The sequence below is a fragment of the Oncorhynchus clarkii genome, chromosome 8, assembly GCF_045791955.1.
Source record: "Oncorhynchus clarkii lewisi isolate Uvic-CL-2024 chromosome 8, UVic_Ocla_1.0, whole genome shotgun sequence".
NCBI lineage: Eukaryota > Metazoa > Chordata > Actinopteri > Salmoniformes > Salmonidae > Oncorhynchus > Oncorhynchus clarkii.
Window position 1 is genome coordinate 28,898,478 of NC_092154.1, and position 27,909 is coordinate 28,926,386.

At 43.0% G+C, this 27,909-nt stretch overlaps 1 protein-coding gene across 2 annotated transcripts in view; it reads right to left on the reverse strand.

Annotated features, from left to right (window-relative positions):
• The window catches only part of LOC139415235 (BRF1 general transcription factor IIIB subunit b), a 131,077-nt gene that overhangs the window by 26,938 nt on the left and 76,230 nt on the right, over positions 1-27,909 (reverse strand). For both annotated transcript variants that reach the window (XM_071163165.1, XM_071163167.1), the window contains exons 13-16: positions 13,400-13,461; positions 12,777-12,858; positions 12,100-12,152; positions 10,322-10,599 (exon numbers count right to left, since the gene is read on the reverse strand). In XM_071163165.1, the coding sequence (XP_071019266.1) occupies positions 10,322-10,599; positions 12,100-12,152; positions 12,777-12,858; positions 13,400-13,461 (475 nt within the window). The remainder of the gene's footprint in view (positions 1-10,321; positions 10,600-12,099; positions 12,153-12,776; positions 12,859-13,399; positions 13,462-27,909) is intronic.

Consider the following 27,909-nt stretch of genomic DNA (forward strand, 5'->3'; position numbering starts at 1 on the left):
TTGAGCCTGTAATCAAACCCACAAATGCTGATGCTCCAGATACTCAACTAGTCTAAAGAATGCCAGTTTTATTTCTTCTTTAATCAGCAAAACTGTTTTCAGCTGTGCTAACATAATTGCAAAGGGTTTTCTAATGATCAATTAGCCTTTTTAAATTATAATCTTGGATTAGCTAACACAACGTGCCATTGGAACACAGGAGTGATGGTTGCCTATAACGGGCCTCTGTATGCCTATGTAGATATTCCATTAAAAATCACCCGTTTCCAGCTTCAATAGTCGTTTACAACATTAACAATGTCTACACAGTATTTCTGATCAATTTTATGCTATTTTAATGGACAAAAAAATGTGCTTTTCTTTCAAAAACAAGGAAATGTCTAAGTGACCCCAAACTTTTGAACGGTAGTGTATAATAATTTAGAAATATTAAATAGTTGTGATATATATTTTGCTTTCATCCGAGTTTAGTTTATAGCAGAAATGGCTCGCTCACTAACTAGCAACAAACTTCTTCGGCTGTCCCCATAGGAGAACCCTTTGAAGAACCCCTTTTGGTTCTAGGTAGAACCCTTTTGGGTTCCACTGAGGGTTCTACCTGAACAAAAAGGGTTCTCCTATAGACCCTTTCCCAGTACACAACACATTGACGTCATGCACAGATGCGCGCGACTCTTGGCGGCAGTAAGAAATTCATCGCCATCTGCGCCCATAGCCTAGATTGAAGTTTTTATTACTTCTAAACAAAATTACTTTTTGGGGTTCTCATACACTTACAATGATGTTATGAACAGCTTGAACAGTCACTAAGATTACATTTGTTTGTGATCTTAGCAAAATAACTATTTTGTATGCAGTTGTAGCAAAAGCTAGCAAAAGAGCCATTTTACTGGTTGAAGTTGAAGTGTTTTTTAAGCATTATGTAGTTATGTAGGCTCCCGAGTGGCACAGCGGTCTAAGACACTGCATCTCAGTGCTAGAGGCGTCACTACAGACCCTGGTTCGATTCCAGGCTGCATCACAACCGGCTATGAATGGGAGTCCTATAGGGCGGTGCACAATTGGCCGAGTGTCATCCGGGGTAGGCCGTCATTGTAAATAAGAATTTGTTCTTAAATGACTTGCCTAGTTAAATAAAAAAATATGAATAACATTTGCGATGATGACACAAACATTATGTTAAGCAGGACATTCATAGGCTAATGTAACAAAAATATAAATGTATTTACTTTGACCATGGGAAAAAAAATACTACATAAAGACTGTACTACAGGTTAAATTGAATTGAGCCTCGACTTTCGTTTCATCATATTTGAAACCAAGATTGAGGAACATCTTTTGTGGTAAAAGGGGGAGATGGGACCGCTTGTGTGAAACTGGGGTCACCCAAAAGGGGAAAGGAATCTTCCAGTAGAATTGGCTGGCATAGGGACCACGCCCAAATGTGCCCAAATGCCCGCCCTGTGCACCGCAGGTGCCCTCTCAGCCTTTAGTCAGATGGTCAATACAAGCTCTAATGGAGCGAGTACACCAAAGACAGATCTGCCAGTTAATTATATCATTAATTCCTAGGCTTCTCCAAGCTCCCCCTTGTACCCCCCTCTGAGATGGGGGGCTAGGCAGGGTTGGATGAGTATTCCCATCTGCTTAAAATTTGTATTTTATTTGTACTGATATTTTCTTAGAGTTATGTCTGTCTGAGATGTGGGTCGGTTAGGGTATTACCAAGATTCAGGACTTAGACTGAAGGCTTTGTAATTCAAAGTAACATAAGTAACACAAGTCTTTTTTTAAAGCAAATCTGAGCTCAGATCAATAATGGCAACATGGAAACTTCATCACAGTTATCAATTGGGGGCAGCAGGTAGCCTAGTGGTTCGAGCGTTGGGCCAGTAACCAAAAGGTTGCTGGATTGAATCCCTGAGCTGACAACACAAAAATCTGTTGTTCTGCCCCTGAACAAGTCAGTTACCCCACTGTTCCCGGGTAGGCTGTCATTGTAAATAAGAACTTGTTCTTAACTGGCTTGCCTAGTTAAATAAAATAAAAATATCAATGAGAGAAATGTAACGCTTCTACAGTTAAGAGATACATATTAGAGGGCTTTGCAGCAAGCATTTAAATGATAGCCATTGGACTTGACTGTAAAATGTGTGGTGGTGATATTAGAACATCTCTCCCCTCCATCGGTTCAGAGCGAGAGCTTTTTCCAGGCAGGCCCATATGTCACCACGTCAATAATGCTTGTCAATTCAATCTGACAGTAGGGGAAGGGAAGCCATATTTCACTGGAGCCAATATCGCACAGCAGATGTGTGGATATAAATATATTTGAAGGGAGTGTGCACTCGACCATACCATAGTGGGTGGTGGTAGTAGCAGTGATCACCCACAATGGTCCTTGCTGTCCAGCTGGTGTGGGTACCAGTATGAAGGGGCCACACCCTGATTATTTCCCCCCATTGCCTTCCTGCAAAGGGGTGAGCACAGATGGAACACGAGTATTGCCAGGTCCCTCACTATCTGGTGGGTGGAGGCGGACGACCTGTGGGACGACCTCCACCACTGTGTCCGAGCGTCTGGAAAAACGCTCCTGCGGCACGGCCATTCAGAGCCAATATGTAGAGCGCTGGCTAAAGCCACCTAGTGCGAGGCAGAATGGAGGCAGACGGCCAGGGACAGCCTGGAGGATAGTGCTATAGGCTGGAACATGCCAGAAGTGAGGCCTTCTGGTATGTTCCAGCGCACTGCTGCTTTCACACTCCACTATCAGCACTGAAGAGCGAGGTTACGGATTCTAACCTTTTTTCAGGGGGCTGAAGCCATCCCTTTCCCCAAGGATAAAGCCATTAAAGATGGAGTACAATGTCTCCAATCCAAGAGCCGATACGGGCTACCCCGAAAGAATACAGATGCAATCCGACCAGGGGCCGTGAGTTTGCATCAGCAGTTTTTCCCCTGCACACGTGATTTCACCTCCTCTGGCTGACCAGCTGGCCTTATCACGCTTCCTGCAGACACACTCTGGAGGGCACGGAGGGTCTCGGGGATAGGAATGAGATGGGGAATGGAGGAATGGAGGAAGAAAGAAGTGACTATTATCTGATGCTCCCACTGAGCAGGTCAGCAGCGGGGAGAGATTTAGTTACACCCACCCCACCCCCCACTGTATCTCACTGTTGTGACGGCACTCTCCCCCATCTCTGCACACCCAATTTCACAGTTGGTATTCTCCAACTGTAAATGGGACTGCCTGTGGGGGGCTTTCTTCCACAACCCACAACACACAGACACGCTCCCCCTCTACATTTTTCTCAACTCTCAATAACATTCACAAATAGTATTGCGAACAGACTGCTTGGTTGGATCAGGTCAGGTTTGTTATCCACTGGGGAAATGTTCACCATGCCCTTCCCTGCAAAACATTGATCATCTGAGATGTATTTTTATTTTTATTATTGTCACATACACCAGATAAGTGCAGTGAAATGTGTTGTTTTACAGGGTCTAGATCATGGGAGATTTTATGACCCCTGCGACTACACTACCAGTCAGTAATATCAAATGGCTGCTCTTGAATTGCATTTAGTCTCATGTTCTCATTCTATACATGAATCTCCACCCCTAACAAAACAATAGGGTAAGAGGTGGAGTATCTTTATTATAATCCTGCACTGAATATTTACTCTAACAGTGGTCAGAACGCCTGTTCAGCCCAGGCCTATCTAGTAGGACTACAGCTGAGAGCTGTGCCCATGGCAACCCGGTGAGTGGGAGGGAGTTCCCACGGAGACAGCTTGAGACACAAGAAATGTCTGCATCACCTTCCCTTGACGCAGAGAAGCAGATGGAGAAAGAGGGCCGGCACAGAAATGTGTGTGGATCACCACATAGATAGATTTGTAGCACCAAGGCTCTGTGATTTATCTTCACCAGTTGCCCTGAGCAGTTCAACCTCTGAGTCTATGAGGATTCATGACTTCCCTCAAATGGTTAACAACCTGCTTGTTGTTGTGAATGAGTATTCTTGTGAAAGGGACTACTAATGTAATTTACCATTGGTAAGTAAGAGCAAAAGTATCAAATGTAATAATGATTATATTGCCTATCACATTAACAAATGTAGCCAATTGAATGGCTGATTGTCTACGATATAAAGAGTACACACTAATACATGAATTAAAACATAATAAACATCAATGAATCAATAAACATGAACTAATGCACACCATACATAAGGTGAAAAATATATGTCCTTCATACGTCAGATATAAGTGTTAACGTTTAGCATGGAAGGCAAAATTGACAAAATTACATCCACTGAAGTAGCATCCCCTCAAGAGCTCCTAGCCAAGGAGATTGTATGGTCCAAGCCACCTTTGCCACATTGGGCACTTCCCAAATATAACACCCTATTCCCTACATAGTGCACTACTTTTGACCAGAGCCCAATCAGTACCATAGGGGTACTATTACCTATTCATACTAGGCGGTGTCTGAGGAAGGCCTCAAATAATTGCCAAAGACTCTATCCACCCCAGTCATGGACTGTTCTCTCTGCTACCGTCCAGCAGGCGGTACCAGAGCATCAGGTCTCGGACCATCAGGCTCCAAGACAGCTTCTACCCTCAAGAAATAAGACTCTTGAACAGCTAAACAATGGCTGCCCACCCTCACCCACGGACTATCTGCACCGACTCTATGCACACCAACAGGTGTATACCCATACATTCACAAACACTGACACTGACACGCTTGCACACAAACGTTGCTGCTATAATTATTATTAATTTATTTATATTATCTATCCTGCTACCAGTAATGTTTTTACCCCTGCTTACATGTACATATCATATCTACCTCTACTCCAGTATCCCTGCATATCGAAATTATGGTGCTGGCACTGACCCTGTATATAGCTTACATTCTCATATTTGTATTATTCATTTTTTTAAACTTTATATTATTTAATCTTAACATGATATTGAATAATGCATTTTTGGGAAAGAGCTTGCAAGTAAGTGTCTCACTGTTCTGTTTTACACCTGCTGTGTCCTGTGCACTTTGATTTGAGTTGGGACACAGCCATTGTTCCTAACAGCAGGAAGTGGTTTTCGAGCTCAAACATCAAGGTGCCCTCCAGACTGCCTGACCACAAGCTACAGATAAATCACTGCCCTCAACAATGTGGAACAATAGTGGGTGAGCCATCTATGACCTCTGTTACCATTCACTTTACAGAGAGGTCAGATGTCAGTGCAGCTGAGGGAAGTTCCTTTGAAGAAGGACTTCCACCCGGCCAACAGTCTCCACTGCTAATCTTTAAGAGAAGACTCTGACTAGCTGCTGTTTTGCACAATTGCACAGACGGACAAGGGGTGCCAGTGGGGGAGACAGTGACTGTCTGGCTAAGAAGAGGCTGGGATTCTTCCACACACAAATAAGTGGCTGCCCCTGACAAGAGAGGCACTGCGAGAGTGGAGCGTGGGCAGAGATTTACTGACATAAGAAATGCATCTGCGAGCTTGAGCCATCCCTCAGACTGTTTGAGAACAGAAAGAATGCCAGGCGTTCCGGAAAATACATCTCAGGAAAAGAGCTCTCTGGTGCATTAAGCAGACTAAACATTACAGAGTCTGCTATGTGATCTGTATAGTCCATAGGAAAGAGAAGCCCACACAACCAGACATCCAGGTCCTGTTCTGCACACGTCACTCTGCAAGTCCTTTCCTGCCTACGGGTGGAGACATGGTCTGCTCGCGTGCCTTCCCTCCGCTCCCCACAGGCATGGCTCAGGGAGACACTGATAGGCCAGATCCTGCCCTCTGGGGAAATCGTCTGTCAACAACTCCAGTGTTTACCAATGCAGGGATACTGGGGATGTGGCACGACATGACAGAGATGCTGTGGAGAGTTGACGAATCAATCTGTCGGTTGGGGGCTGTGCTTGAGGGCATGGAAGGGGGTGGGGGTCTAGGGGAGAACCAGGGGGTCTGGCTGTATGGTGCATCATTCACACACAGCCACAGCACATTCCACACCCGGGTGCCTCCATAACAGGTCCCCTCAACAGCAACCGGATGGACATCTGAGGGCTTTGGCATGAACCAGAGCATCTGTGTCATCTGTTGGTTTGCAGAGGTAGCCTTCGCACGGGTGCTGGGGGTGGGTTAGCAGGCAAAGGGGGAGGGGGAGTCACAGCAGAGGGAAAAGTAGCAGCCGGATGGAAATGATGACATTTCAAGAGGAAATTGGAGATAGTTTGAGGGGGAGAAGGCGAGAGGCAATCTCTCAGAGACGAACCCTGCAAAACACATCAGGGTGCCCCAGATCCTGGGCTGCTATTTCTGGCCAGCGTGAGACGAGACAGCCTGTGCTTCTTGCTCCAAACTTTGACCTTTGCGAGGTCAATAAAGACACAAACAAACACACCTGACCCCAAGGTTGACATTATTGTATTGTATCGAAAACTAGTCAGGAGAAAAAAGGTCGCCGGGAGGCTGGAATTACGAGCCCTTTCAAATGCAGAACAGCTCTGTGTGTCTGCTGAAGTTTCCTGCTGTGTCACTGGTCCCGAATGCTACCAGTAAAACGAAAATCATATCAAGGTCAAGTAAAGGGTACGGTTGAGAGGCTCCTGCGGGACTCCCTGAAAAGAGATCAGCACACAGACTTTTCTGCCACCGTTCGTTGCAATTTACACTTAAAACAACCAACCTTGACTAGTCAGGGATTGCAGCTTTCATAAAGAGAAAGGGATGGGGCGGGAGGGAGGAGTTGATGAGGGACAAAGAACTACAGGGTAATTAGTTTTGACCTCTCTGGAAGAGCGCTTTTCCATCTTTGTTAGTTTGGTGGGCGCGGAGGGGGCTTTCGTCTGGCAGCTGGTGGAGGACTTGTAGTGAAAGGGAGGGGTGAGACTTCTCATGATCTGTGGCTGTGGGAAAGTTTCAGTGTTTAGAGTGTGTCTGAATGCGAGACAGAAAATTAATTCTAAGAGTCTCTGCTCTGCGAGTGAGAGAGCACCACAGATAGCTGAGCACGTTCAGACTCGGACAGTTAGCTCCAGTTCTGTCAGTGAGAAAAGAGTTTCAGCCCTGTAATGGGGGAAATATATGTTTAATTACTGTACTGGACTGACTCTGCTGTTGTGTTTGTTGATGTCTCTGTTGATGTGTCCTGTACATCTTGCTGGGCCATTAATGCAGATGACAACTACTTCTCAATTAATTTACCTGGTTCAAATGAGAAGGGAAAAAAAACATGCATCAGATACTGTTCCAAGTTTGTGTCTAAGAAAGTATTTCAATTCAGTGACAAAGTTCTCCGCTCTGAGTGGGAGGGGGAGGATAGGATGATATTATCAACAACACTAGCTGTGCGTCATCCGAGGAGAAGGAGTCTGGGGGGGGGTTGTGTAAGCGCGGCGGCGCACTAACCAACAGGATCACAGCGAACAATGGATTTACTGTCAGGCTCCCTTCTCCCTTTCCACTCCTTTCCTCTAAGGGCTTTTAAAACACAACGCACGCTCTGAGGTACCAGGTATAACAGCCAGATCCAAGAGCAGGCTAAGCCACCTGAATCCCACAAGCTCGGCTCGCATCGCGGTTCCTCATACAAATGGGAGGCAGCAACAACTTTAAAGAGAGCAATCTTGCCTCCGACTAATGTAAGATGCATCACAATGACAAGCACTGAGCATTTTATGTGACAACAAACTGAAATGTGTTGTGCGGGGATACCAAGTCGCATACCAAGTGCTAGCTTTCAAACATTCAAGAGAAACACTTAGAGAAAGTCACTCTGTTCCCTCAGTCTCAGATATCTGGATGTGATTCAATACTAGATGCTGATATAAAGTTGAGGGAGTATTAAAAATGCACATTCTTATTTGAATCCAATGAGGAAACACGTACGAAACAGAAACAAAACGTAGCCATTTCTCACTGACGGGAATAGAAGGTGCTTTATGAACAGAAGTGAGGCTGGCATACCTTATAGTTCAGGGTGCTGGCCCAAGCTAGACAAAACCAGGCCAGCTAAAGTGCACACATGGAAACTAATCTTACCCCCCTCTCATCATCCCAATAGGCAGAGTTCCAGATGCTTTCCCATAATCCAGCAGGAGGCTCAGATCCGCTGCTGTAGCACTGGAACTAAAACTCGAGTTCATTGTCATATTTTTGGCCTTTCTAGGGAGTTTTTCCTAGCCACCGTGCTTCTACACCTGCATTGCTTGCTGTTTGGTGGTTTTAGGCTGGGTTTCTTTACAGCACTTTGAGATATCAGCTGATGTAAGAAGGGCTATATAAATAAATTTGATTTGGTCCACGTCGTCTACTCCCCACCTCCACCCACGTAAGCTGATCACATTCTGAGAACCGGTGGTCTGTTCGGTTGAAGCCCAGAGCCTCAGCAACTTCAAGGTTGCAGTGATGGGACACAAGTGCATCAATGAGTCAATAAGACTGTAAGGCTTTGTGCTCAAACAATAGGAGAAGACGTGCAACCTTAAATATGACGAATGAAAGGCTGGACCCTACTTAGTTGAAACATGATGTCTAGGTCTTCAACGTTCATAAAAAATCATACCGTAATGCTTGTATCTAATTCATTAACACACTGAATAGCCAGAAGTGACACGATTCCATCAAATGAGCTCTACTTCCATGGACACATAACATTCATAACTGATGGCAGTCAATCCATTGTTAGTGGGAGAAAATTGAATATAAACCCAGCATCTGCCTTTTGATGACCAGAGACTAGATAGTACCGACCCCGGCACCTGAGCCTGCTGAAGGGGGAGTAGGGTAGGTGATGGGGGGCTTTGTAATTCTACCGGCAGTCTACTCATCAGCTCTCCAACAGTGCCTCACATCTCATTTTCATTACCAATTCAGAATTCATTACCAAAATGTTAATTATCATTAATGTGGCCGTGGCATGATCTAGAAATTATTGGCAAAATGAGAAATGGTCTGCCGTGGCGTGTCAGTAACAGAAGTCGTGATCTCATGCGCCGTCTGCTCTGCATTCATTACATCTCTCACAAGGACATTTGGAGTCCAACTGGAGGATTAATTGGAGAGAGGGGGGAAGACGGACACCTCAGACATGACGTCCAGAGGGCAAGATTGGCTTGTTTTCGGCAAACCAGCCTAGGGATCAGAAATGGGGTGGGTGGTAGTGGGGGACTGAGGAGGGTGTACAATTTGAACACCTCCAGAGGCAATAGGGGACCTTTACGCCACAATTGGTGCCTATTATTGGTGGTAAAAAGGGCCTGGTTCCTGTGGTTATGTGAAAGTGTTTCCATGTTGTCAGGAAATTATAAAAATGGCTTGTTGAATAGCCTGTCTGTTTAATACCTCGATAAGAGAGAGGCATCATAAGCAACATTAGCCTTGTTGTATTTTCTATCCCAGAAGTGCTTCTCAGAGCCCAGCTATTGGGATATTTTCCAACCAAAAGGACTTTTCGCAATCTAAACATTTCTATATAACTCCAATTCCTTCTCTGTCGAAGCATAGTCCTGACATTAGCATTTCACTACTGTACCTTCTCCTATATTCACACATGAATAGCATTCAAATCAAATCTAACTCCCATCTAATTTTTGTCACATACAACGAATACAACCTTACCGTGAAATGCTTACTTTCAAGCTCTTAACCAACAATGCAGTTTTAACAAAATAGAGTTAAGAAAATATTCAATAAAAAAACTAAAGTAAAAAAAAAAAAAAAAGCAATAAAAAAAAGCAACACAATAAAATAACAATAATGATGCTATATAGTCGAGGTAATTTGAACATGTAGGTAGGGATAAAGTGACTATGCATAGATAATAAACAACGAGTAGCAGCAGTGTAAAAACGTTAGCGCAATGACTGGAAGTCTATGGTAACAGCTTGTTAGCAATTGCTCTAACACTAGTTAGCCACTTCCTTAAACTGCACATAGAGACATAAAAATGGTCTCCACAAGTTCATCTGACTCTGGGAAAGTAGATAAATGGCTTTCATTGCCAAAATCCAAAAGTATCCCTTTAAGAAATAAAACCTGCAGACCTACTAATGAGAACAGAATTAGCTCAACCCAAGCTAATTCTCCCGTGTGGATCAGTTGGTAGAGCATGCTGCTTACAACTTCAGGTTTGTGGGTGTGATTCCCACGGTGGACCAGTAGGTAAATGTAGGCACTCACTACTGTAATTGCTCTGGATTAGAGCGTCTACTAAAATGTAAATGTTAGTTACACTCATCCATATGTGAAGGCTAGGTTAGTTCTAACAATTCTATTTGAAATCCCCTTACCTCTTGCCCATGATGGTGGTGGCCAGGCCCATATTGGTCTTGTTGGGCTGCTTCTTGCGGCGAGTCAGCCTCTTCCGCCCAGGGGGGCCACTAGGTGGCTCTTCCGTGGAGGTTGGCTGGGCAGGGCTGCTGTTGCCGCTGCCACCCTTGCTGTTAAGGTCACGCAGCACGTCGTAGTTGATCTTGCTGGAGATCTTCTTCTGCTCCAGCATCTTCTCGATGGCCTCGCCCGCCGTACTGGCACGGATGGGCTCCCGCTTCTTGGACGTTTTCTTGGGCTGCAAGGGGAAGAGAGAGGGGGGAGAGTTGAGAAGATCTGGAGTGTGTTCATTAGTGCACACCATAGTAAACCGGAGCAAAATGTTTTGCAACAAAAACAAGTGTTTGTTATTGGACAAGTTCAGGTTAGTCCTTCCCCATTTCAGCCATTTGCTTACGTTTGGTTCCTAGTGAATACCCCGCTGATATGTCGGGAGGAATTTAAAATTGGTTGAATGAGTTCCATTAGATTGTTGGAAGCATTAGGATTACCTTTATTATTTCTTTTTTATTTAGGGAGGAATTTGCGAGACTTAATAATGCGATGCAGATATACTGTACATACTACTATGTCAGATATGATAGATGTATAGAGTGGCATTCTCTAATCTGGTCCTGTAGACTTTTGTTCCAGCCCAGCAACCAGTAGTTCTCCAAGACCAGAGACGGAGAACTCAGCTGCAGGACATTGCAAGCCGGGAGACACCAAGTTGAGAGTTACATTCACAGATTGATATATTGATATTAGTGATAACGTATCAAATGGTAAACTCATTAACTAGAATCGCTGTTGATAGTAATAACAACAGTAGCTAGTTAAGTGTTGTATTAAGTCATGGACGATACGCCCTTTTTCTTTGGTGTCAGGAAGCATGATGTCACCCTAAAAAAGTCTGTGATTAGCGAGATGACAGAAGCTCAGTAGGCCCTGAAACCTTTCCATGCCTCTCGGTCGGCCGTGACTTTCAAGTGATCTCCGAAAGACCTTGGTTGTGTCCCAAATGGCACCCTAATGTAGTGCATTACTAATTTTGACAGGGCCTATAGGGCTCCGGTCAAAAGTAGTGCACTATATAGGAAATAGGGCACCATCCGGGACGCAGGTCCTGTTTATCATACAGAACGCTGTATCAGCACAAGGAAAACCCCCACTGCCTTGACCACAATGAGACCCGAACTACTGTGGACCTTGTGCCTCTTGACACTGATCTTGGGCCAGTTTTACATTTTCTCTAGTAATGGTTAAGGTTAATATTGGGGGGAGAGGAAGCTGATCCTATATCTGTACCTAAGGGTAACTTCACCCCTGAGCATCTGGAATAGGTATCATGTCCTCTCTGCACCTCATTAGGCGGTCTGCTACTCTGCTAGAGTACGGCTAATCCGACCGGGTTGAAAGCGGGCAGATGTGGAGATGGCGAGACAGGTTAGTGCAGGGTTAGCGCACCCCTGCCATAGTAGTCATATTCATATAGTCTCTGGAGCCTCTGCATTGAAACTGAAGACCAGAACAGAGCACAGGCTGATTTGGCTCAAACTGAAAATATGCGAAAGCTCTAGACAAACAGCTGTTCTGTGTCTGTAGCCAGCCGTGGGACTGAGGAAGGGCCACCTCTACACACACGTGCACACACAATTATTGAGCACACAGCTGCAAAAGCATGCACATGAAACAAATGCATATAAAACCCAGACAGACAGAAACACACACACACCATATCCACCCTTCGATTCCTTACCTTTTCCTTGTAGGTCCCTTGCTCTTTCTCTTTAGTTATCCTCTCCTCCTTTTCTAAAAAAAACCAAGAACAAAACAACTGGATATATCACCTCCACAATAGACAGTAAGGACTGAATAGGTCATTATGTATAGACAATAGTATAGTATAGGTAATTACTGTATTCTGGTACTGATAGAATAGAAGACTTAGTTACAGCTGTATTTCAGAGGGAATAGAGGATGCATCCCCAAATGGCACCCTATTCCCTATATAGTGCACTACTTTTGACCAGTGCCTTATGGGAAGTAGTACACTATAAAGGGTATAGGGCGTAATTTGGGACACATCCTTTTTTGTTGACCGTAGCTATTAAGCCACTTACAACAAAATAACAGCCTAATAAATTCCATTGGTTCAACTGGGCGAGGGTGAATTAACATAAATTAACATAGATAAATATATTGAAGGGACGTACAAGTACTTAAAATACTCAACAAAGAGGTTAATGACCATGATGACAGCAGAAAATCTTAAACAAACATTTTTGACCATCGAGGATTGGGAACAATTGGTTCGTTACAGAGCTGGCTAATATGAAAACCTGTTTGGGAACTGCGTCGTAACACGGTGGATCAATATGAATATGTGTATTTTGAATAGGGCATGAGAGGTTTTGCCTTTGTCTGTTCGCTCACCTTTCTGCTCCCTCAGATATTCCTCATTCTGCTTCATCCACAGAGCCGTCTTAACTCTCACTTCTTTGTCGTTGAGGATATACTGCAAGAAGGAAGGGGGAAGTAAGGGTTTTAGTAAGGTGCTATAACGGTAAGGTGCTAGGGTAGGTAGCACGTAGACTAGCAGTTAGAGCATAGGGCCAGTAATTAACATTTTGCTAGTTCGAAATCCCTGAGCAGACAAGATGAAAAATCTGTTGATCTGCCCTTGAGCAAGGCACTTAACCCTAATTACTCCAGTGTCGTTGTTGATAAAAAAACATTTTTATTTAACTAGGCAAGTCAGTTAAGAACAAACTCTTATTTACAATGACGGCCCAGGAACAGGGGCAGAACAACAGATGTTTACCTTGTCAGCTAGGGGATTCGATCTATCAACCTTTCGGTTACTAGTCTAACACTCTAACCACTAGGCTACCTGCCACCCCATAACGGCTGGCACTCTGGGGGAATTGGGATATGGAACAACAAAAAAGCTCTCATGTAAGGGACATAAGTAGAGGAAGCTTGTGTTTAAAGAAAAATCATTATGATTTGTGTTAAAAGTATTCTTATCTCAAAAGCACTTAAGAGGAAGAGCATACCCTCTCAATTTCATTATCGTCGATGCCGTCCAGGTCCAATTCCCCGCTCTCCGACTTGCCATCTGAGAAGAGAGACAGAGAACAACACATTTACCAGTCTAATAACAACACTTGTCTTCACATTTTCTGGAAGACAGGGCTCCGTTTAATGTCGTATCAAGGGTAGCATTCCAAATGACACCCTATCCACAATATAGTGCACTAGTTTTGACCATAAGGCTCTGGTCAAAAGTAATGGACTATATAGGGAATAGGGTGGTATTTGGAATGCAGACAAAGCCTCCTGTTTTCCCGTTTTTAATAAAGAGGGCAGTTTTTTCCATGTTTCCAGGGGGACGGGGCAAAAGGCTTGATTATCTGATAATGATTTCCCCATTTTCTTTTGGTGCCCTCGGAACCTTGCATGCCTTCAGGCGTGACTCTGTGATTACTGCTCAGTCAGGTAATTCATTGGAGAGGGAGGCCATTTTGAAACGGAGAGATAATCTTCTCCGCCTCGCTGGAGTCTGGAGTGTTCAGAGTCTCTGAGACAATGCGATGCTACGCTGTTTAGTATTAACCCAAGTTGCATCAATAATGTAGGCGGACCCCGGGCCGCCTTTGTGGTATGCTGTAATTGTCGTAACAGGCTTAGCGGTGAGAGCTGAGAGGATTGAGTTTTATTTGGAGAGATTTTGGAATTGTCTTCCACTGCAATGTGTGTTTTGTATTCATCTCCAGCACCCATTATAATGTTGCATGTTCAGGCAGATACAAGGGAAATACACAGAGAGCCTGGTATAATGACTGACACCATTACATATTCATATTGTGTGATGCAGTTCATCAATATGCTCACGTTTATCAGTAGCTTGACATGGGTTAAATATGGATATCTGAGTCTGAAATTATTTGGGCAAATTCAGAACATTGGGGATATTGATTTATTCGGGAAATGCTAATATAAAAAAATAAGTGTGGATTGCAGACATTCCTTATCCAAATACTTATTTTAAGGTAAGGAAACAAATATCCCCCTTGTTCAAATTAGAAATTGCATTTGGAGCCGATTAAATGGCAAATTCTTATTTCAACATGCGAAGAAATATTGAATTACAAGGTGCCTATATCCCTCTATGAATAGTTAAAGTCCAAAGGTAGAACTGAGGAAAAAAACTATAGAAAGTTGACTTGTGGCATAAGAGATCTGACCTCTACTTAGCGAAAAAGGATAACATTCTCAAAAGCGATACAGTAAAAATACTCTCCATAAAGTCCAAATACTCTTTACATAGAAGGACTGGATGTGTGACCAGGACACCACTATAACCAAACAACACAAATAGCCCTACCTAAATAAGAATCTAAATAAGATTGTCCTGTCCTCATAGTTCATTTCACCTCAATAAACTGTCCCTAAGCAACGGTTTGTGACAACAGTGCAACTTTCAAAACCAGCAGAGCACAATCTCATTTGACCCATCTTCCTTTTTCAAACTCTTCCAACGGCTTCCATTTCTAAAAGAGGCATCATCCCTGACATTCTTCTCCCAGGATCTCTTTCCTCCGTTTCTGAGACTCTCCTGACTTCAAAAACGTATTTTGTGTGATAAAGACAAGCTTTGCTGGATCATTAAGAGCTATGAAAATTTCATTTATCCGTTATTTTACCAGGTAAGTTGACTGAGAACACGTTCTCATTTACAGCAACAACCTGGGGAATAGTTACAGGGGAGAGGAGGGGGATGAATGAGCCAATTGTAAACTGGGAATTATTGGGTGACCGTGATGGTTTGAGGGCCAGATTGGGCATTTAGCCAGGACACCGGGGTTAACACCCCTACTCTTACAATAAGTGCCATGGGATCTTTAATGACATCAGAGAGTAAGGAAACACATTTTAACGTCCCATCCGAAAGACGGCACCCTACACAGAGCAGTGTCCCCAATCACTGCCCTGGGGCATTGGGATATTTTTTTGACCAGCGCAAAGAGTGCCTCCTACTGGCCCTCCAACACCACTTCCAGCAGCATCTGGTCTCCCATCCAGGACCAACCCTGCTTAGCTTCAGAAGTAGGCCAGCAGTGGTATGCAGGGTGGTATGCTGGGATAGTTTAACAGCTTAGCGCAATATCTACTAATAGGGACCTATGCCGATATTCTTTAAGCAGGTTCGGTAAATGTTGAATGTCGTAATGGTAGACTTAGGGAGATGACATCATCATCATAAACACTGGGGAAACTTCCTGGTTTAGAAGCTCTTTTTGGGAAGAGCCATTTGTTATTTAGATGTAGGCCGATATAATGTAGGGAAGGTATAAGACACCTTCCCTACATAAGGAGCCACGTAGCATAGATCTAAATTGATAGCTTTGCAACAGAAAAAGGCAACCAGAAACGAGCATTCAAAAGAACGAGCCGTGTGTGCCAAGCTGCCAAGAAGATCAAGGGAACGCCAGAGAACGGGGTTGGTGGAAACCCATCATGAGAAATAGCAGCCTAGATATGGGTCACAATCTGTCAGCCATCTTAGTGCCTTCATTATGCTGTCATTTGGGGGTTTGGATGGGACCCTGCAACGACTGATACAGGACGTCGTACTGTGATGAAAATAGCAGTTGTGGGGGACAGAGAGAGAGAGAGAGAGAAAGAGAGAGAGAAGGAAAGAAAGAGAGGCAGATGGAGGGAGAGGTAGAGAGAGAGAGAGAGAGAGAGGGAGATTAATTTACAGATCTGGGGATTATCTATCCAAGTGTCACTGTGAATTTCAATCCAAATGACACAGCAGTATAGAGTCTCCTTATTGGTGACAGATCTAGTCACAGGCAGCTACCATCTTTGGACTGTGCTTCCATGTATAATGGCAACAAAGCTGCCAAACCTCAGACTCTAACGTTCTGTATATTCAATCAATTCCATTGTGTATTCCATTCAATTACATTATTTTCAATTAACTTCCAATTCAATGGAGGGCGAGAGAGAGAGAGAGGGAGAGAGAGAGAGAGAGAGAGAGAGAGAGAGAGAGAGAGAGAGAGAGAGAGAGAGAGAGAGAGAGAAACCCAAAGACAGACATGAAAAGAGAAGTGAAAGGGGAGGGCAATAAAAGGCAGAGTAGAGCAAGATTGTTTCCAGCATATATTTCCAGCATATTGACAGGGGTCCCCAGTGGCCAGACTGTCTGTTGGGTAAGATTGGAGTTGGGGCTGCCAGTAAACATTAGCCACAAATGCACACAGGCACAGAAATGACTCCCTGCACGTTCAGGGGCCGTCTTGGGGTCAACAACAAGGCAGTACAGAGCTGCACAGACACAGGGCTATGTAGCGTGCAGACAGGAATACTGTGTGTGACTGTGTGTGGACTGCTTGTTCAGAGTGAAGAGTGGAACTGATATTTCCAATATTCGAATGGTGAGAAAGTTCCAAAAGTGTAAAAACTTTAATAGGGAGAACCTGGTTACCGAGATTTACCGCCCAAACCCACTCCTGTTTCCTGTTGTGAATAAATGTTAATTTTTATTACCTTTTATTTATTCAGGGTAGCCCAATTGAGACCAGTGTCTCTTTCCCAATGGTGACCTAAGTACAAACATTTTCTCACAAACAGGAAGATAAATGTACATTACAAATAAAACAAGAAGAATAAAAATAACCACAAGGCACAACCTCAACACCACAATTTCTACAAATAAACCACTACAATCAATCGAAACAACTGCAATTAATTAATTCAACACCAGAGTCCTAAACTGCACTAGTGGCACCAGGGAATTAAGATGCAACGATTTTTGGGGGTTATTTCAACATTGGGGGGAACTAAAACTAAAGGAGGATTTAGCTAAATGGTTGAGAACAGAGGGACCTAAATAGTTAATCAATCCTTCAAGCAGGTTTGGTAGCTCATTATTTTATGCGTTAGAAACAAAGTTAAGTAAACTGGAATCTTGAGTAGAAGTGATCTACGGGACTTTAAAGAGGACCAGCCAACCTTTTGATACAGGATGCAGTGGTGAGTATTAAAACTGTCCCCTGTGATAAAGCAAAGGGTGCTATGGTAGACGGCATCCAAACGTTTAAGAATAGTGGCTGCTGCAATCTGATAAATGGTGTCAACATAGTCAAGAACTGGCAGGAAAGTTGACTGTACAATCTGCTTCTTGCTATTTAGGGAGAGCCAAGATCTACTTCTAGCTTATCCATCCATATACACTGCTCAAAAAAAGAAAGGAAACACTTAAACAACACAATGTAACTCCAAGTCAATCACACTTCTGTGAAATCAAACTGTCCACTTAGGAAGCAACACTGATTGACAATACATTTCACATGCTATTGTGCAAATGGAATAGACAACAGGTGGAAATGATAGGCAATTAGCAAGACACCCCCAATAAAGGAGTGGTTCTGCAGGTGGTGACCACAGACCACTTCTCAGTTCCTATGCTTCCTTGGCTGATGTTTTGGTCACTTTTGAATGCTGGCGGTGCTTTCACTCTAGTGGTAGCATGAGACGGAGTCTACAACCCACACAAGTGGCTTAGGTAGTGCAGCTCATCCAGGATGGCACATCAATGCGAGCTGTGGCAAGAAGGTTTGCTGTGTCTGTCAGCGTAGTGTCCAGAGCATGGAGGCGCTACCAGGAGACAGGCCAGTACATCAGGAGACGTGGAGGAGACCGTAGGAGGGCAACAACTCAGCAGCAGGACCGCTACCTTCGCCTTTGTGCAAGGAGGAGCAGGAGGAGCACTGCCAGAGCCCTGCAAAATTACCTCCAGCAGGCCACAAATGTGCATGTGTCTGCTCAAACGGTCAGAAACAGACTCCATGACGGTGGTATGAGGGCCCGACGTCCACAGGTGGGGGTAGTGCTTACAGCCCAACACCGTGCAGGACGTTTGGCATTTGCCAGAGAACACCAAGATTGGCAAATTCGCCACTGGCGCCCTGTGCTCTTCACAGATGAAAGCAGGTTCACACTGAGCACATGTGACAGACATGACAGAGTCTGGAGACGCCGTGGAGAACGTTCTGCTGCCTGCAACATCCTCCAGCATGACCGGTTTGTCGGTGGGTCAGTCATGGTGTGGGGTGGCATTTCTTTTGGGGGCCGCACAGCCCTCCATGTGCTCGCCAGAGGTAGCCTGACTGCCATTAGGTACCGAGATGAGATCCTCAGACCCCTTGTGAGACCATATGCTGGTGCAGTTGGCCCTGGGTTCCTCCTAATGCAAGACAATGCTAGACCTCATGTGGCTGGAGTGTGCCAGCAGTTCCTGCAAGAGGACCAGAACTCCATGGGTTGATAAATTTGATTTCCATTGATAATTTTTGTGTGATTTTGTTGTCAGCACATTCAACTATGTAAAGAAAAAAGTATTTAATAAGAATATTTCATTCATTCAGATCTAGGATGTGTTATTTTAGTGTTCCCTTTATTTTTTTGAGCAGTGTATATATATTAAATCTTTGTCAATCCAAATGCTTAGATATTTATAGGAGGGAACCTGATCGATGGGAGAACCATCCAATGAATAAATATGTAGTCCATCTGAAACTTTTTTGTGAGAATTGGAGAACAACATATATTTAGTCTTACCTGCATTAAGTACAAGTTCTAAACAAACAAGGGCTTTCTGTAAAGCAACAAAGTCACATTGCATCTCTAACATAGCCTGGTCAACAGTTGGGGTAATGGCATACATATCAGTGTCGTCTGCATAACCGATAGACCAATATTATTTATTAAATTGTAAAGAGAACAGGCCCCAGTACTGAACCCTGCCGTAAAACATTTTCTAATATCCAGGAAACTAGACTTGACACCATCAGAAATCACGCATTGAGTCCTATCTGACAGACAATTATCCAACCACATGCAAGAAGCCTGATACAGGCTATTTCACTCAACCTTTGAATAAGAGTGTTTTGGTCAACAGTGTCAAAGGCCTCGGAAAGGTCTATAAATAAGGCAGCACAATGATTTTTATGATCTAAACAATTCAACACATCATGTAAAACAAGCGTAGCAGCTGAAACAGTGTCCAGGTCTAAACTGAATTGGTGCACATTAAGAATAGAGTGAGAAGTTAAAACAATTATTAGCTGACAGGGAAGATAATTTGGAGATTGGACAGTCAGAAGGATCTCTTCCTTTATGTACGGGGAGGACATGTGCTGCTTTCCAGATTTTAGGGATAACACCAGAAACAAAATATGGGTCAATGGTTCTACAAGAACTGGTGCAGAGAGCTGCAGTAAGAAGGGATTAAGTGAGTCAGCGCATATGGATTTTTTTTTAAACATCAATCTTTAGCAAAGCACTTAGTACATCATAGATATCAAGTAGCTGAAATGAAAATAAAATATGTGAGTATGTTTGTGCATCATTCCCTACAATCTGTTCTGAGGTGACTAGAGGACTCTCTAGTAGAATTATATTAATTTTTAAAGATTATCCTTTCAAATACGTTGCCAGCTGAAGCAAAATGCACTACAAATGTACATTTTGTTTAGTATGGGACCAGAAGCTGTCAAAATTTGCTGTAGTAAGAAGGGGGTGTAGTTTTGTTTCAAAGATTTGACCACTTTCCCGAAATTAGCTGGATTACCACCACTCTCCGATACACAAATAAATATGGTGATTTTGCTTTTCTAACCCCAGATATAGACATTTATTTTTCAATTGTCTGAAGGACTGCCAATCTGATGTAGAATCAGTCAGTCTAGCGTTAGCCCAAACTAAATGTATTTCCTGTAATTTCAGGCAATTTATGCGTGAACCAAGGATTAGAACTGTTTTCACCCTTAGCATTTTGTGCGGTGCATGTTCATCTGCAACATCTCTTATGCAGGCAATGGGACAATGGTCACTGAACTGATATATCCCATTGGCTGTAAACTCATGAGGGGTATTTCTTAGAATAATATCGAAGAGAGAAGATTTTTCAGGGTGTTTAAAGTTGGAGCGAGTTGGATTTAGCTCAGTACAAATATCTTTAAGCCCATCAGATACTGGAATCAACCAATCCAGATTAAGATCGGCAATTATTAATAATTCGGATTTAGCATAGTTAGACAGCAGGTGACACAATTTGATCAGAGCATTAATTATAATACATTATCTCTATGAACAGCATGATGTGAAATGGGACTGTTCAATGATATGCGATGTCTAAATCTGGCTTCTCTACAACCTTCTCTGCTCTACTATCTGCATGATCAGTCATCAACGCTCAGGGTGGGGACAGACAGCTCATCTTAGTATAGAATGCAGTTCACAATGCATGTATCATCTCATCAGCTGGAAGCTTTTCTTCTTGTGACAGGTACATTTGCTGCAGAATAGCCTATGCTACAGTAAAATTAGGACTAATACAGTGCACACAACTTGACTTTCCCCACATTTTGTTACATTACAGCCTTATTCTAAATTGTATTACATTGATTTTCCCTCAGCAATTAACATGCAATGCCCCATAATGACAAAGCAAAAACAGGTTTTGAGAAATGTTTGCACAATTTTGATTTTTTTGTTGTTGTTGAAATATCACATTTACATAAGTATTCAGACCCTTTACTCAGTACTTTGTTGAAGCACCTTTAGCAGCGATTACAGCCTCCAGTCTTCTTGGGTATGATGCTACAAGTTTGGCACACCTGTATTTGGGGAGTTTCTCCCATTCTTCTCTGCAGATCCTCTCAAGTTCTGCCAGGTTGGATGGGGAGCGTCGCTGCACAGCTATTTTCAGGTCTCTCAAGAGATTTTAGATCGGATTCAAGTCCAGGCTCTGGCTGGGCCCCTCAAGGACATTCAGAGACTTGTCCCGAAGCCACTCCTGCGTTGTCTTGGCTGTGTGCTTAGGGGCGGTGTCCTGTTGGAAGGTGAACTTTCGCCCCAGTCTGAGGTCCTGAGCGCTCTGGAACAGGTTTTCACCAAGGACCTCTCTGTACTTTGCTCCGTTCATCTTTCCCACGATCCTGACTAGTCTCCCAGTCCCTGCCACTGAAAAACATCTCCACAGCATGATGCTGCCACCACTACGGTTCACCGTAGGGATGGTGCCAAGCGTCCAGACGTCCAGACGTGACGCTTGGTATTCAGGCCAACATTATTTTGGCAAACTCCAAGTGGGCTGTCATGTGCCTTTTACAGAGGAGTGGCTTCCTTTTGGCCACGTAACATAAAGGCCTGATTGGTAGAGTGTTGCAGAAATGGTTGTCCTTCTGGAAGGTTCTCTCATCACCACAGAGGAACTCTAGAGCTCTGTCAGAGTGACCATTAGGTTCTTGGTCACCTCCCTGACCAAGGCTCTTCTCCCCCGATTGCGTAGTTTGGCCGGCCGGCCAGCTCTAGAAAAGGTCTTGGTGGTCCCAAACTTATTCCACTTAACAATGATGGAGGCCACTGTGTTCTTGAGGACCTTCAATGCTGCAGAATTTCTTTAGTACCCTTCCCAGATCTGTGCCTCAAAAAAATCCTGTCTCGGAGCTCTATGGACAATTCCTATGTTTTTGCTCTGACATGCACTGTCAACTGTGGGACCTTTTATAGACAGGTGTGTGCCTTTCCATTTAATTTCCAATCAATTTAATTTATCACAGCTGGACTCCAATCAAGTTGAAAAAACATCTGATGATCAATGCTCAATTTCGAGCTTCATAGCAAACGGTCTGATTACTTATGCAAATAAGGTATTTCTGCTCTTTATTTTTAATACATTAACAAAATTGTCTAAAAACCAGCAATTCGACCATGAAGGCCTGATTCACACAGTCTCCTCTGAACAGTTGATGTTGAGATGTGTCTGTTACTTGAACTCTGTGAAGCATTTATTTGGGATGCAATTTCTAACGCTGATAACTCTAATGAACTTATCCTCTGCAGCAGAGGTAACTCTGAGTCTTCCTTTGCTGTGGATGGTCTTCATGAGAGCCAGTTTCATAATAGCGCTTGATGGTTTTTGTGACTACACTTGAAACTTTAAAAGTTCCTGAAATGTTCCGGATTGACTGACCTTCATGTCTTAAAGTAATGATGGACTGTCATTTCTCTTTGCTTATTTGAGATGTTCTTAACATAATATGGACTTGGTCTTTCACCAAATAGGGCTAACTTCTGTATACCAACCCTACCTTGTCACAACACAACTGATTGGCTCAAATGCATGAAGAAGGAAATAAATTAACTTTTAACAAGGCACACCTGTTAACTGATATGTATTCTACTTGACTACCTCATGAAGAGTGTGCAAAGCTGTCATCAAGGCAAAGGATGGCTACTTATATTTTGATTTGTTTAACACTTTTTTGGTTACTACATGATTCCATATGTGTTATTTCATAGTGTTGATGTCTTCACTATTATTCTACAATGTATAAAATAGTGAAAATAAAGAAAAACACTTGAATGAGTAGGTGTTGTAGGTGCTGTGCCCCCCCTGCCGACCCCTTCGTGCCCCCTACCACAGTTTGGGAATCACTGAGTTAGGTACTACCACTAACCAAGACAAGGGAACAGGCTAGCCTGAACCCAGAACTGTTTATGTTCATGCCTATCCATGCTGCCATTCAAGCCAAAGAAGGAGTGGCAAGGAGTGGCATGATAGCACCCAGGCTAGGAACAGGCCGCATTAGAACAGGCCTACAGTAAGGCTGCCTTTTCGACAGTCAGCATATTTCAAGGAAGAGTGTGCTCCAGCTACTTCTGTACACTTGACTGAGCATTGTCCCAAATTACATAACAAATTATGTAAATAATTACGAATTATACATGAATCAGCCTTGGCACTCCTGTCGTAACTAATAAACACACACACACACACACACACACACACACACACACACACACACACACACACACACACACACACACACACACACACACACACACACACACACACACACACAGACAAACAAACACACATGTGAATTTAATTAGCCTAAATATGATTCAAATAATACAAATATCCCAAAAATGTACCAAAACGTGTTATGTTGCAGCAAATTGCCTAGTAATGGTTATGAGAGCTATAAAAGCTAATTTCACCTCAAAGAACACAGAGTGAAATTTTAGCAGAGAGCGGATGATGGTGTATAGTGCATCAAGGGATAAGGTATATGAGTTTATGTGTGTGGGCGAATGTGTGTGTGTGTGTGTGGTAGTCTGTAGACCATAAGATCATTTCAGGCCACAAGCTGTTTAAAACGCGTGTTGGGAACAGAGCGTAAGATATGTGTGCATCTACCGTATGTGTGTGTTTGGGAAGGGATGTTAGTGAGTGCGTACACATGCATGAACGCATACACAGTGTGAGATAACAGTACACTCCTGCTCTACACAAAGGTCAAATTAAGCCATTCTCAATCTCATTTAGCAACGTAAAACATTTAGTGCAATCCTACATAATAGCATTGGAATATAAGAGTTAACACTGCTTTTGGGCTATAAAAGGATACATCTGCCGAATAGAAATGTGTAGAAACATTTTACATTTTAGTCATTTGGCAGACACTTTTATCCAGGGCGATTTACAGTTACTGTATTCATCTTAAAACAGCTAGATGGGACAACCAAATATCACAGTCATAGTAAGCACATTTTTCCTCAACAAAGTAGCTAGCAGTAAAATAAGAGCTAGTAAGAGGGAAAAGAGTCAAGCACAAGTGTTAGATCACGAAAGGTTTTACTACATTTTGGGGGGAGGGTTGAGGAGGGGGTGCTGTGGGATTATTTAAGATACTCTTTCTGATGTTTTCGGAAAGATGGGCAGGGACTCTGCTGTCCTAGCTGGTTCCACAATTGGGGTGCCAGGGCAGAGCTTGAACTGGGCTGAGCGGGAGCTGCCCTGCCGTAGTAGGGGTGGGAAGGCCAAGAGACCAAAGGTGGCAGAATGGAGTACTCGGGTTGGGTGTAGGGTTTGAGTAGAGCCTGAAGGTATAGGGAGGGGCAGTTTCTTTTGCTGCTCTGTAGGCAACTACAATGGTCTTGGTGTTAATGTAAGCTAGTGGAGTGTGCGGAGGAGTGGGGTGGGAACACACAAACATTCTAGAAACATTGTACTAATGACTTTCAGAGGAATCCTATTCTATTCACATTGGGCAAATATTATGATATCATATCGCATTGCATTATACAACTACAGTCGTGGCCAAAGGTTTTGAGAATGACACAAATATACAGTTTCACAAAGTCTGCTGCATCAGTTTGTATGATGGCAATTTGCATATACTCCAGAATGTTATGAAGAGTGATCAGATGAATTGCAATTAATTGCAAAGTCCCTCTTTGCCAAGCAAATGAACTGAATCCCCCAAAAAACATTTCCACTGCATTTCAGCCCTGCCACAAAAGGACCAGCTGACTGATCATGTCAGTGATTCTCTCGTTAACACAGGTGTAAGTGTTGACGAGGACAAACCTGGAGATCACTCTGTCATGTTGATTGAGTTCGAATAACAGACTGGAAGCTTCATAAGGAGGGTGGTGCTTGGAATCATTGTTCTTCCTCTGTTAATCATGGTTAACTGCAAGGAAACATGTGTCGTCATCATTGCTTTGCACAAAAAGGGCTTCACAAGCAAAGATATTGCTGCCAGTAAGATTTCACCTAAATCAACCATTTATCGAATCATCAAGAACTTCAAGGAGAGCGGTTCAATTGTTGTGAAGAAGGCAATTTATGTGTGGGGTTGCTTCTCAGCCAAGGGAGTGGGCTCACTCACAATTTTGCCTAAGAACACAGACATGAATAAACATCCTCCGAGAGCAACTTCTCCCAACCATCCAGGAACAGTTTGGTGACAAACAATGCCTTTTCCAGCATGGTGGTGCACCTTGCCATTAGGCAAAAGTGATAACTAAGAGGCTCAGGGAACAAAACATCGTTATTTTGGGAACATGGCCAGGAAACTCCCCAGACCTTAATCCCATTGAGAACTTGTGGTCCATCCTCAAGAGGCGGGTGGACAAACAAAACCCACAAATTTTGACAAACTCCAAGCATTGATTATGCAAGAATGGGCTGCCGTCAGTCAGGATGTGGCCCACAAGTTAATTGACAGCATGCCAGGGCGGAATGCAGAGGTCTTGAAAAAGAACGGTCAACACTGCAAATATTGACTCTTTGCATCAACTTCATGTTATTGTCAATAAAAGCCTTTGACACTTATGAAATGCTTGTAATTATACTTCAGTATTCCATAGTAACATCTGACAAAAATATCTAAAGACACTGAAGCAGCAAACTTTGTCGAATTTAATATTTGTGTAATTCTCAGAACTTTTGGGCACGACCGTACATAAAAATAAGTGTTGCATCAGATCGGCAGATGGCTATAGATGACGTATTTCAGGAAGCTAGGTGTATGTCACACGTTACAAGAGAGACATTTCAACATATTATTATTTTTAGCAATTGCGTTTTTTTGGTAGAAATGCCTTCTGGAACATGTGAACTTTCATGGGCCTTAATAACAAACTTGTATTCCATCTGTAAATACAAATAGCATTGTTAAATTACTAGTTGATTTGCCGTGGAAAAAGACAGGAACCTTCCAGCCATGATTGGCTGAGATAATGGATGGAATTGTATGTGCAGAGAAATAAGTTTGGATTGGCCTGCCATGTAGCGTGCTTCTGTCTATAACGTGAGCTGATCAGTATGTGTTGATAGTCCTTTCTACCTCAGCGCTTTTGGAAGATATAACGTTTGCCATCGAGAACTACAAAAGGTTTACTACTTTTCTCAACAACATTGATACCCTGAATTTAGCAGCCGCGATCGACAGATCAGTTGGAAAAAATTGTGATGGGCTACTTTCTGCACACGCAACGGTCAGTGTGAACCGGAGTAACTTGGCACAATGCTGGCCAAACAAGATGTATACTGAACAAAAATATAAACGCAACTTGCTAACATTTCAACGATTTTACTGAGTTACAGTAATCTGCAGATTGAAATCAGTTCATTAGGCCCTAATCTATAGACTGCACATGACTGTGCAGTGGCGCAGCCATGGGTGGGCCTGGGAGGGCATAGGCCCACCCACTGGAGGGGCCCAGCCATTCAGAATGAGTTTTTCCCCAACAAAAGGGCTTTATTACAGACAGAAATACTCCTCCGTTTCATCAGCTATCCGGGTGGTCTCCGACGATCCTGCAGGTGAAGAAGTCAGGTGTGGAGGTCCTGGGCTGGTATGGTTACACGTGGTCTGCAGGTGTGAAGCCGGTTGGACCTACTGCCAAATTCTCTAAAACGATATTGGAGGCAGATGGTAGAGAAATTAACATTAGATTCTCTGGCATAAGCTCTGGTGGATATGGCTGCAGTCAGCATGCCAATTGCACGCTCCCTCAAAACTTGAGACATCTGTGGCATTGTGTTGTGTGACAAAACTGCACAATTTAGAGTGGCCTTTTATTGTACCCAGCCCAAGGTACACCTGTGTAATGATCATGCTGTTTAATTAGCTTCTTGATTTGCCACACCTGTCAGGTAGATGGATTATCTTGGCAAAAGAGAAATGCTCACTAACAGGGATGTAAACCTGTTTTTTGTTCGTATGGAACATTTCTGAGATCTTTTATTTCACCTCATGAAACATGAGACCAACACTTTACATGTTGTGTTTATATTTTTGTTCAGTATAGCTATAAACAAAACTAAGTTAAATGGTTCCCGTCTGCCATGAAGTGTTCATCCATGTATACTGGTAAGAGTCTATCTACATATTCAGATATTATACGTTTCTAATTTTGTCAGAAAGTCATTTTCATTGCAAGTTAAAGCCTACTGTGAGAAAGCTAGCGAACGTTAGCTTGCTTGCTGGCTCACTAGCTAACATTACGTGTATGATCTGTGTAGTAATATTATTTGAATCAGAAATCCAATTGTATTTCTAGTTATAGCCTAATGTTAGCTAGCTAACATTGAACCTAGTTGGTTAGCTGTAGCTACATGCAGATTCATACTACAGCTATGACAATGTTTGTTTTGTAGTAGTATGAGTTGGGATTATGCCGGTTCATTGTTTAGCTAGCTAGCTAGCTACATGTCTAAACAAAAGACTCCATTTCGCCAGATGATTACATGACCATCAAGATAACCAGGTGTGTCTGGGGGTGATTACGGCCATCTATTGCATTTCATGAACATGTGTACATGTCTATAGACAATAGTGACCCATCCACTTCGATGAGGGGTGGTTATAGCATTTATTTCGCATGACAGATCAATTTAGACAAGTGTATCAGGTAAACATAATCTAATAATTATAAAATATTTTTATCTGGACACTTTATGTTTTTGATATTGCTACCATGCAAGTGACCATTTCACTGTACCATTCACAACCTCTGTATCCTGTTCATGTGACAAATAAACATAGATTTGTATTATATATAGTGTGTGTGTTTAGCAGAGACAGTAATGTGAAGAACAACATGACCTGCACCAAAGTCAGATTATGATATACAGTGCCTTCGGAAAGTGTACTATTTCCACATGTTATTACGTTACAGTCTTATTCTAAAA